General features: G+C 42.2%; 1 protein-coding gene across 4 annotated transcripts in view; it reads right to left on the reverse strand.

Annotated features, from left to right (window-relative positions):
* The window catches only part of RPRD1B (regulation of nuclear pre-mRNA domain containing 1B), a 107,727-nt gene that overhangs the window by 44,684 nt on the left and 50,787 nt on the right, over positions 1–12,256 (reverse strand). The window contains exon 7 of one of the 4 annotated variants that reach the window (XM_059898984.1): positions 7,565–10,251. The exons of the other annotated variants lie outside the window; for them this stretch is intronic. Within the exon in view, the coding sequence (XP_059754967.1) occupies positions 10,102–10,251 (150 nt within the window). The 3' untranslated portion in view covers positions 7,565–10,101. Of the gene's footprint in view, positions 1–7,564; positions 10,252–12,256 lie in introns of those variants that run through there. 4 annotated transcript variants of the gene reach the window in all.

Consider the following 12,256-nt stretch of genomic DNA (forward strand, 5'->3'; position numbering starts at 1 on the left):
ACCTTTACTCTAGGACTACTTTAGCCCCACCACAAAGGCATGACCTTTTCAGGATTCTATCCAACACTGTGTATTACAATGTCTCTTCTCTGGCTAGCAGAAACTTCAACTATTCCCAGATCTATGTGAGCCCTGGGAATTACTTGGCCCTTCGAATTACTGCTTTCTGTTTTTTCTTTCTCTGGTGGCATGGAGTTTCATCCCACACATGTCCTGATCAGAACTTACCTAAGGGTCAAGGGAGCCCTCTGCAGATCTTCTGAGCTCTGCCTCTATGAAGCTACCTTCTCTCTGTTATTTCTCCATGTAAATTTTAGCTGCCTCAGCTTTCCTGAACTCTGACCCCTGTCTCCCAGTTCAGTGATACAGTGGGCGTCTGGTTCCCCACCTCTGTGAAGACTGGAAAAATCCTAAATGAGTAAGATGGGCGATCCACCTCTTCCTGTGTGTTTTCCTTCTCTCAGGGAGTCACAGCCCTGAGATGTCCCAATGCTTCCTGATGTCCAATGTCTGAAAACGTTTGTCTCATATATTTTGTCTGCTTTTCTAGTTGTTTATGGCGGAAGGCAATTCCCACAGCGCTTAATCCTTCACGGGTGGAACTGAAAGTCTCTATCCTAGTTGTTTTCACCATTGGTTTACACTTTAAAATATCATTTAACTAATAGATGGTGACTTCATTAAAAGTTGTTAGAGACAGTTTAAGAAAATTGTGTTGGGAGTTAGTTCATGAATATTTTTGAGTTTCACAATTCTACCAGGAAGTTAGGCTCTGTCAAGATTTTATGAAAAGTTGAACTAGGAAAAGATCTTCAAGGTTAACTCGAATTGATCAAGACACAACCGATTACTTAACCTTTAAATTCACTTTTTAAAGTGTTCAAAATTTTGACAAGGGTGCCAAGACCACTCAAGGGGAAAAAATAATCTCGTCAACAAATGGTACTGGGTGAGATAACTGAATATCCATAAGCAAGAATGAAGTTGAACTCTTACCTCACACCGTACACAAAAACTAACTAAAAAATGCACCAATGACCTAAATATAAGAGCTAAAAGTGTAAAATCCTAGAAGAAAACATAGGAGTAAACTTTCATGACCTTGGATCTGCAGTGTTTACTTAAATATAACACCAAAAGCACAAACAGCACAAGAAAAAATAGATCATAGACTTCATCAAAATTTAAAACTTATATACATCAAACGACACTATCAAGAGAGTGAAAAGACACCTACAGCATAGGAGAAAATATCTGCAAACCATGTATCTGATAACAGTCTAGTATCCAAAATATATAAAGAACTCTTACAACTCAACAACAGAGACAACCCAATTCAAAAATGGGCAAAGGACCTGAATAGACATTTCTCCAAAGATATACAAAGAATATTAAGCACATGAAAAGAAGCACAATGTCATTAGTCATTAGGAAAATGCAAATCAAATCCACAATGAGAGAGTACTTCATACCCACTAGGATAGCTATTGTTATGGGTTGAATTGTGTCCCCTCCCCTGCAAAATATGTTGAAGTACTAACCCCTGGTATCTGAGACTTTGACCTTATTGGGAAATAAGGACTTCATAGATGTAATCAAGTTAAGATGAGGTGATTAAGGTGGGCCTCAATCTAATATGACTGGTTTACTTATAAAAGGGGGAAATTCGGACAAAGGCACAGAGGGAAGATGGTCATGTGAAGATGGAGTCAGAGATTAGAGTCATGCTACCACAAGCCAAGGAATGCCTGGGGCTACCAGAAACTGGAGCAGGCAAGGAAGGATCCTCCCGTAGTGACTTAGAGGGAGCATGGCCCTGTGAACACCTTGATTTTGGATTTCTAGCCTCCAGAACTGTGAGACAATGAATTTTCTGTTTTAAGCTACCCAGTTTGTGGTACTTTCTTATGGAGCCTTAGGACACCAACACAGCTATAATTTTAGAAATGGAAAATAACAAGTGTTGGCAAATGTGATGGTTAATTTTATGTGGCTGGGCCACGGTGCCCATATATTTGGTTGAACATTATTTTGGATGTTTCTGTGGTGTTTTTAGGATGAGATTAACATTTAAATGGATGGACTTTTGAGAAAATCAGATTACCTTCCACAATGTGGGTAACCCACCAAAGGTCTTAATAAAACAAAGACTGACATGTCCCCTTGAGCAAGAAGGAATTATGCCAGCAGACTGTCTTTGGACTCAAACTGCACCTCTTTCTTGGGTCTCCAGGTGCTGGCCTACCCTGCAGATTTTGGACTTACTAAGCCTCCACAACTGTGAGCAAATTCCTTAAAATAAATCCCTATCTAGCTAGCTAGCTAGCTAGCTAGCTAGCTAGCTACCTACCTACCTACCTACCTACATATATCAATATCCTACTGCTTCTATTTCTCTGGAAAACCCTAACACAGCAAGGATGTGGAGAAATTGGAACCCTCATCCATTGCTGATGGAAATGTAAATGGTGCAGCCATTGTGGAAAATCATTTGGTGGTTCCTCAATTAGTTAAACACAGAGCTATCATATGACCCAGGATTTCCACTCCAAGGTATGTATCTAAAAGAACTGAAAACAGGTGTTCAAACAAAAATTTGTACAAGAATATTCATAGCAACACTACTGACAATAGAAGATAAAAAAAACTCAAATGTCCATAAACTGACTGATAAATATTGATGGATAGCCATACAATGGAATATTATTCAACCATTAAAAAAATAAAATTGTGATAAATGCTATAACATGAATGAATGTTGAAAACACTATGGTGAATGGACAAAGCCAGACGCAAAGATCACATGTTGTAAAATTCCATTTATATTAAATATCGAGAATAGGCAATTTCATAAAGACAAAAAGCAAATTAGTGGTTGCCAGGGGGTTGGGAGTAGGAGTGACTGCTTAATGACTATGGGGTTTCCTTTTGAGGGGATGAAGATATTCTAAAACTAGGTTGTGATGGTTGCACAACATCATGAATGTATTAAATACCAATGAATCGTACACTTTTAAAATGGTTAAAATGGTTAATTTATATTGCGCATTTTACTACAATTTAAAAAAGTGTTCAAATACACAGAGAAGGATAATTCTTGAACTTACTAATTAAGAAACAAATTGAAGATGTGGAAATGGAACTTTTTAAGTTAACAAAAATAAAACAATGAATCAAGAATTAAAGGTTGGGCTTTCCTGGTGGCGCAGTGGTTAGGAATCTGCCAGCCAATGCAGGGGACATGGGTTCGAGCCCTGGTCTGGGAAGATCCCACATGCCGCAGAGCAACTAGGGCTGTGCACCACAACTACTGAGCCTGTGCTCTAGAGCCCGCGAGCCACAACTACTGAACCCGTGTGCCACAACTACGGAAGCCTGCGCGCCTAGAGCCCGTGCTCCACAAAAAGAGAAGCCATCGCAATAAGAAGTCTGAGCACCGCAACGAAGAGTAGCGCCCGCTCGCCGCAACTAGAGAAAGCCCACGCGCAGAAACGAAGACCCAAAGCAGCCAAAAATAAAATAAATAAAATTCAAAAATTAAAAGAATTAAAGGTCATAAAATAAATATGTGTAACCATTGCGATAAACAAGTAGGCTTGTGGAATTACAATCACAAAGCAACTTTTTGTCTCCTACCGTCTCCTGAAATCCAACTTGTGGGACTAGCGTATCCCTTAGTTCTAGAAGAAAATCAGGCCTCTACAACTTCTCTAGTCAATCTTACATCATCATCATATCATCCTGTAGTCACACTTAAGATGCAAAACAGTCTCAGTTCAGAAATTTAAACGTCCAATTCCATTAAAATCAAAATGGCTTATCATTTGAAGTTGAGGCCTTCTCTGGGCCTGCTGCAGGCCAGAAGCCAGCATCAGGGAAGTGAGGCCTTCTTTGTGTATTAAGGTTTCTGACTCTCCAGGGGTAGGGCCGTGGGAGTAAGGAAATGAAGGCAAAGCAAGAAAACATCCTTAGTTGAGGTTTTGTGGTGACTGGGCACTGACTTGGCAAGAGTTTAACTGTCTTTCTCATGTGGCCTCCTCCAACGCTCCTCAGGGTGGCTCATCCGTCCTCTCTTCTCTCCCTGTCATGCCATCTTCATGCCCCAGGGAGCCCTCAGGGGTGACGACTTCCCCCATGACTCTGCTTTTTGATCCTTCATCAGCACCGCGAGTTGGAAGTTCATCTCCTGGAGGAAACCCTCGCCTCTTGCTCAGGCTCTGAGATGACCCTGTGCCAGTTCTCTTGCACGCAGCCCACATCTGGTCCTCAGGAGGCAGAGACACATCCCCGGCCCAACAAGCTCTGGGAGTGGAGGCTGCACCCACCTCTGCCACCTCTCCTTTGCTCCATCATCAAAGCACCCAGCCAGCCACTGGTATCTCATCCTTTAGATTTTTCCAGGCCGGGGTCTGTATAGTTTATCAGATTGTCACCCTACAGGGGATGCACATTAAGCTCCAGTGAGGCCCTTTTCCCTAGCCTTGAGGTGAGGGGCAACTGGCACCCATTACTCTTGCTGAGGAGACTCCAAACACACAAATGGCTCTCTTCAAAGAAATCCCCACCAAAAATTCTCCTTCTTCAACTCTTAGCTCTTCTTTTTTTTTTTTTTTTTTTTTTTTTTAAAGATTTATTTATTGATTGATTGACTGATTGCTATGTTGGGTCTTCGTTTCTGTGCAAGGGCTTTCTCTAGTTGCGGCAAGTGGGAGCCACTCTTCATCGCCGTGCGCGGGCCTCTCACCATCGTGGCCTCTCTTGTTGCGGAGCACAGGCTCCAGACGCGCAGGCTCAGTAGTTGTGGCTCACGGGCCCAGTTGCTCCGCGGCATGTGGGATCCTCCCAGACCAGGGCTCGAACCCGTGTCCCCTGCATTGGCAGGCAGACTCTCAACCACCGCGCCACCAGGGAAGCCCTTAGCTCTTCTTTTATATCGTTGATGTGGGTGAGGGAGTTTAAGATGGCTACAGGTTTTCGACCATCTCCATTATAAATACAGCATATGGTATACTTATGTGGTATCTATTGCTGCCTTGCAAAAAACATCTATTTTAACCTCTTGTTACATGTGCATTTAAATAACTACAATCATTTGAATATAGTAACAGCTACTATTGAGCCCCTACTTTGTCCCAGACATGGTACTAGGTCCTTTTTACAAACATCTCATTTAAAGTTATTAATAGGTATGCTTATAACTACCTTATCGATTTCATGAGTTCATACAGATAACTGGCATTTAAAAATCTACAGAGTGAGGTATTATTAGTAAGATTCTCAATAGGAAGAAATATTCTGAAAGCCTAGTCACAGAACTTTAGATCTGGAAAGGACTTCATAGGTTTAGTCAACCTCACTCATTTCCTTTAAGCAGCAGCTGAGGTCCTGAAAGGCTGAGGGACTTGCCCAAGGTCATCACAGTGAGAGGAGATCAGAAGATGGGGGTTATCATTTGCTACAGCTGCCTCTTATTTGTAAAAAGTATTAGGTAAATTCTAATGCATACTGCTAATTTTAAGATTTATCAAACCAGGGGTAGAAGTGAATTCTTACTGTAAAATAACTGTCTCAGAGTCTTAAAAAACTGAACAAACTGGGCTTTCAACACTAGATAAAGCTGTGCGAATCCTAATATACTGTACAGGAGAATAAAGGATTCTTAATTGAATCTGTGCCTCAGAGTGGAAAAATGATTTTTAAATGGAAAATCCCACAGAGGTGGCAATGAGAAATGAGTTTAGCTAGATGAATGATCTTAAGAGAAAGCAAGACAGCAAACCAGGTTGGAGGGTGGCTTTTTCTTAAAGATCTCAAATAAACCAAACACAGACTGTTTGTCCCCAGACAGTGAGCTACTGTGTTTACTCTCATCTTCCTAGTCTTGGCACTGTCTCGTGTTCTGATCCTCACAGTCTCCAGGATTTCATGTAAACTTTTTAAAAAATAAGCGTATACAGCACAATGATGATATTATTACTCTATCTATCAAATACTATTGAGAACCCAGCAAATGCCATCCAGCATTCTCAGACTTCAGTCCTGCATTCTTCTCCTGCAAGACAACAATCATATGCTTTAGGGCTGGCAGGTGTCCAGAAACAATTTAGTCCAACACACTTCAAAGATAAGAAAACTGAGGCCCAGAGAGGAAAGCACCTTGCCTAGGAAGGTCACACTGTTAATGGCTCTAATCACAGAGGTTAAGCATTTTGACAGATTCATGAACTCTTGGGTAGTTAGTTCCATCCTCAGCTCTGAGGACCTCAGAGTCACATTTTGTAGCCTGAAGTGCTAATTAAACCAGAGGAATTATGGACTTACTATTTATAGGCAGGAGTGAAGACATTAACTAGGCCATGAAACCTGGGGACACAGAAGGAGATCTTGTCTCCTGAGATTCACATATTACATTCAACCTTTATATTTTAAGACAGAACTTGGTTAATACATAGTCTCAACTTTCCAAATCTGATCTTCATCTTGGGCTGCATTTAGCCTTGAAGGACCAGGGCTACGGCAGTTTTTTTGCGTCGTGAGATAAACGGGATAAACTGGTAACTGTACTTCTTTTGGTAAATGCTGCCCTCATCCAGTAAGAAAGGTTAAAATCATCCTTCTAAACATATCAATTGCTTCAAAGGAAAGTATTGCAAACCATTTTTTGTTATTTTGAGTTTTAACCAATAATAGTCAATATGCTCTCACTGAATTTAAAAGTGAAAAGAAACCCACAAAAAATGTTTTTAAAAGACATACCACTTGGGTTTGCAATTATCTCACATGTTTATTTTACTGTTCAGAGTGGTTTTCACTGTACTGCCAAAATCAAATCTCTCTTAGGAGGCCTAGTGGTACGAACACAAGTGCTGAAATCAAAGAACTTCCAAGTTTTAATCTGTCGGAGACCGTGTGGTACTAGGGAAAGAGTCATTTAACCTCTCTCCATCAATCCCACTTCTGTACAATGAAGATAAAACTATGAAGGTACCTCTCCTGTGTACTGTGTGAATTGGCTAATTAACCCCCTGGAAAGAACCAAAAAATACTATCTAGGGCTTCCCTGGTGGCACAGTGGTTGAGAGTCTGCCTGCCAATGCAGGGGACACGGGTTCGAGCCCTGGTCTGGGAAGATCCCACATGCCGTGGAGCGGCTAGGCCCGTGAGCCACAACTACTGAGCCTGCGTGTCTGCAGCCTGTGCTCCGCAACGGGAGAGGCCGTGACAGTGAGAGGCCCACGCACCGTGATGAAGAGTGGCCCCCGCTCGCCACAACTGGAGAAAGCCCTTGCACGGAAATGAAGACCCAACACAGCCAAAAATAAATAAAATAAATTTAAAAAAAAAAGGACTTTAGGAAAAAAAAAAAAAAAAAATACTATCTAAGTGCTGAGTATTTATGGGCTACTAAACAGTCACAAAAACTCCTAAGAGACAAGACTCCGCAGAGACAGCACAATCTCTATTGTTGATTACTAATTACCCACTGATTACAAACAAAGCTTTGGGTGTTCCCTAACAGGGGAGGGAAAAGAAACGTTACACAATGTCATTCAACAACACCATCTTTATTCAAAAATATATATCTATGAGACATTTCAGAATATACTGCTACCGCCAATGGCAGCCTATACTTCTAAATAAAGTCCTAAATTAATATACAAATTTAAGCTTTAAAAATACTCTTTAAGAAAAAAAACAGAACAAAAAACAAAGGAAGATTGAAGACTTTCTGAGGAAGAAGACCTAAAGGAAAGGTCCTGGAGGCCGACGGATGCCCTAAGTATAGGAGAACACAGAACAAAACCCACCCATCCCGCCCTGCCAGATCACCTCACACATACAAGGAGAAAGGTTCATTTAAATTAAACAAATGAAGTAAAAAGCACTCCTGGGGAGGATGTGGGAGAATTAAGAGTTAAAAAACAAAAGCACATTTTGTTGAACAAAAAAACAGAACTAACTTCCTTACAGGAAGTCCACTAGTAACAGGTGTTAAGAGGCCAACACATTCATTTACATAATTGCTACAGTTTCATTTCTTGCTCTCCTGTAATGATTATGCACCAATTTCTAGTCAAAGACTCAATCAGATAAAACAGAGCAGTGGGCAAAATCCATTATGTTGTAACATTTTCACCTAGCTGATGAGAGCAGATATCCACTACACCTTTTTGGCTGGTTTGTGGCTGGTAAGACTTTGCTTCCCTGGTGAAAGAAAGCACAGAGTCTGTGCAAGATGGGTCTGTTCAAAAGCAAGCTCCTCTGCGGGGCTGAAGCAGCACACCACGCGGGCAGGGGGCTTATATATAGAAACAGCAAAGACTGGAATTTATTTTGCAATTTTAGTAAAAGTCATTTACTGCCCTGTGGCCTCTGGGAGAAAAACTTTATATATAGACTCATTAATTTAGTAATGACAGGACAACAGGCAGTGTCAATATGCAAACAACACACAGACCGTATTCAATCTGAAAAATAGCTTAAATGCTACTAGGTTCTACACAGAGTTAAACTGCGTACCTGCTATGACTTTTTATCATTTTCACTTCATGGCAGGCAAGAGAGCTTCTTGAAGGGAAGCCTGTTACACTTTTAAAAACAGACGTTATGTTCTAACACGCTAAACATGTAAAATTACATGTAATTGGCTTTTTGGTAATCCTGAAAAGAGCAACTCAAAATAATGGAGATTCTGAAGCCCCCTCCACTGAATTCCTTTTTATAGCTTTTGGATTTCAGCCTCTGGGCTATAATTCCTATTACACTATTGGGGCAAATTGTTTTCTGCCCTTTCCAATGTCAAAAATAAGCCTGCCAAATTAGAATGACTTACAGTCAGCAGGCCTAACCTTTACTAAAAGCAAGGTAATAATCCTTTCTAACTACATTATATAGTCATAATGTCAGCTGGCATGATAATGGAATTAAGACCCCCAATTAATATCCCTCACTTTCCCCCTTCCCGAGATGAGCTATTCAGTAACATCTGACACAAAGTACTCCTCCTCCTAGGGGCACAAGGACAAGTGCAGTGGTGTGAACTAAAGGACAGACAAGCATGCACAGAGTGTCATATTTGCAGGGGAGATTTTCAAGTTTAGTCACCATGCTGTGGACATGTGCCCACGCAGTGAATTAAATGTTAGTGTGTGCCCAACTCCCCAAAAGAAAGGGTCAAAGCAACACCCACGCAGAGCCCGGACTCCCAGAATGCCTTTAGCTTTGGGGGCCCACAGTGCCATTTCTAACAACCGCCTTCACAACCAACTGGGGCAAAGATCATGTTTCTAGGAACGTGCTCTCTGACCGTGGGTGGCACCCTTGATAAGTGCAGCCTGGGAAGGTTGTTGGATAGGAACCTAAAGCAAATAACTTATTTTTAATTCATGCTTGTGATCCCTGTTAGTCGTTCTCTGACCTATGACTTGATGTCCCAGATCAGCTTTGAATCTTATTGCTAGATCCTCTAGTCTGCTCACAAATGCACCCAACCTTTGACTACGCATTGCTATAAGTCACACCTTTGACTACGCATTGCTATAAGTCACACCTTTGACTACGCATTGCTATAAGTCACAGTAAGGGAGGATCCGAGATTTGGCAAACTCTTTATGGCAAAGCTGCTCAACAGTTGGGCCTCCAATCTCTGGGGTGGATGGCAGCCAGGAAAGCCAACGACTCCAGAAATGAGTCCCTCAGTGGAAGTTCAAGTGGACTTGAACAAGCCCAACTCAGAAAAGAGAAGCTGCTTTCATGACACAATGCTGTCGTGAGAGACAAGATTCTTCTACACATGATTTTCATAACTTCTTGGGTGTAAAGAGAGAGCTAAGAACGGAAAACCAACAGGGGCATGGAAACATGAAGTGAGTTTGTATTCTTTCCAAATATAAATCTAAACTGGATTCCATTCGCCACTGTCCTCAATTGTGCTCAACAGGAGAGGCTGGAGAGGAGAATCAGACCCTGCGGTTCTTTCTTGAGGCTGGGGGGGCCGAGCAGAAAGAGGGATAGAACCAGGGGCTACTAGGTTATTTCCAACCATGACTTGCCCTCTTCTTTCTGCTGGTACAGATGGGAGTCTGGGGCATGACACCTGCCTTAGTCAGTTGAAAACAGGTCACCAGCAGAGGGCAGGGGGGCCAAGCCCCCTGTGACGTTGGGCAGCAACGAGAGGTCTGGCAAGCTCTGAATATGGGACTTGAGTTCCTTGCGGACCTGGGTTACCCGAGCAAGCTTCTGTTTATATTCCTAAGGAGACAAAGAGAACACAGTGCAGTTAAGTCTGTGTGTGCTGATGGCCAGGTTTAAAGAGCAGATACAGGTACTCTCACCTTCTTGCTCTGTGTGCTCCTCACCAGACAGCCCCTCCCCCATTCAGCTAAACATTCATTCAAACTCTCAAAAGGCAAAACTTTAAATAAAAAAAGGAAAGCTCAAGAGTTCAATAGTGGCAACAGTGAATGAAATGGTATTCAACTAAGCACTTGAGATTTGGAAGTAAAAAGTGATGTTTTGTATTTGCAGTGTCTTTGGTTCTTATTTCAGAATACTTTATAAAATAAAATAAAGCCTAAGCTTTACAATCATTTTGAAAACTCCACCTAGACATGGCTAGGAAAACCACTATAAAGCTATATTTTGTGTGTTAAACTTAGATTAACCCAGAGTTATTATCTTCGTAGACAAGGACTACAGAAGCTCAAAATTCCCACCGCCACCGCCTGTGTCCAGGACTTCCTTGTTCCACACCTGAGAACTGCAGCAAGGCCCAGCTGACGCCTTCTAGTAGACTCCCCTGAACAGACTTATCTTCCAGAAGCCCGGCTTTCAAGTCACTCCTCTGAGAAAGGGAAGCATGGCACGGCACTATCTCCATGACTGCTCCCAGCAGCAAGATCTTCTAAAATTAGCTCCTGCCCAAATGTTACTTCTTACAACTTCCCAACCCCCCATGCACATGCCAGAGCTTGCATAGGCCATTTGTTCAGGATTCCCCTCAAGCCTGAAGGGATCTCTTTCTTCTCCTGGTCCTGGCAAAGTCCTGACTCCACTCCTTCGCCTACTTGCTGAGTCCCACTGCTCTAGAAAAATCTTTCCTCCTTATCCAAGGCATTGGTCCCCATCTCCACTGGCTTTCCTGTGCACTGCGCCCCTAACAGACTGCTCTTAGGTACTCTCTCCATACATACAAGACTTCTCTGTTTCCCTAAAATATGACTCCCCTGATGACAGGAACTGAACATACTATTTTCTTTCCTCAGCTCCCAGCTAAAAGGTCTTCTTGGTAAATCTGTATGGAGTAACAACTCTGGGCCATGTGAGATCTGTGGTTTACAACCCCTTTGGGGCTTGACTTTTTCCCTCTAACTGTGTCACCCTCCTTGGTGTTTCTGCAAGGATAAGGAGGTTCCTGAGGCTGGGCCCTTGGTGACTAAAGCGTCTCCTGCAGGAAGGTAACAGAAAGCACAGGGCTGAGACTCAAAGCCCTGGGTTTAGTTCTGGCTCTTTTAGTTTCTGTGTGACTGTGGACGTGTTCCCTCCTTTCCTTCATCCTTCTTTATCTGAAAACTGAAGGAACTGGACCACCCGTAAGGTTTTTCTTCAAGTTCCAGATTCCTTCATGCCAGACACCTATGCACACTTAGAGAGGCAAAGGGTTTGAGGGCATAAGCTTAAGCACTCCTAGGAAGAGTGATAAGACAGGAAAAAGGTTAAATGAAGAACACTTACTTTGAGTTGTAAAGACAAATTCCAAGCAAGGAGTGGAAGAGGGGAATGGGGAAATGGGCAGGGAGGTTCCACCCCTACATGACTGGTGGCGGTCAGCCTTCCACCTGAAATGAGAGCTGCTCACACAAGCCATCAAACGAACAGACAAGGGACAGGTTAAGAAGTAAGCTCTCCTGGCACCCCATTTTTTACCTTCGTAGACTTAATACAACTAAAAAAATGACTTACATTAATTATTGATAGTGACTCCTCCATCAAACTAGTAAGCATCGGGAGGCTAGGACCAGACCTATATGCTTCACCCAGCATCCACCATGCCCAGCAGTGCCCTGTAAGCAGTAGGTGTCTACACAGCTGCCCAATGAATTAACAATATATAAAAGATAATATCACACACAAGCACACCACATAAAGTAATCACCTTTCATTCTTGAAACTGAAAACTACTTTCAAATTTGAGGACCTAAAATGTGAAGGTTCTCTGCCCTTCCCTCCACAAATAGTTTTCTTCTTTGGTTTCACA

Source organism: Balaenoptera ricei, chromosome 15, assembly GCF_028023285.1.
Source record: "Balaenoptera ricei isolate mBalRic1 chromosome 15, mBalRic1.hap2, whole genome shotgun sequence".
In the NCBI taxonomy this organism is placed as follows: domain Eukaryota; kingdom Metazoa; phylum Chordata; class Mammalia; order Artiodactyla; family Balaenopteridae; genus Balaenoptera; species Balaenoptera ricei.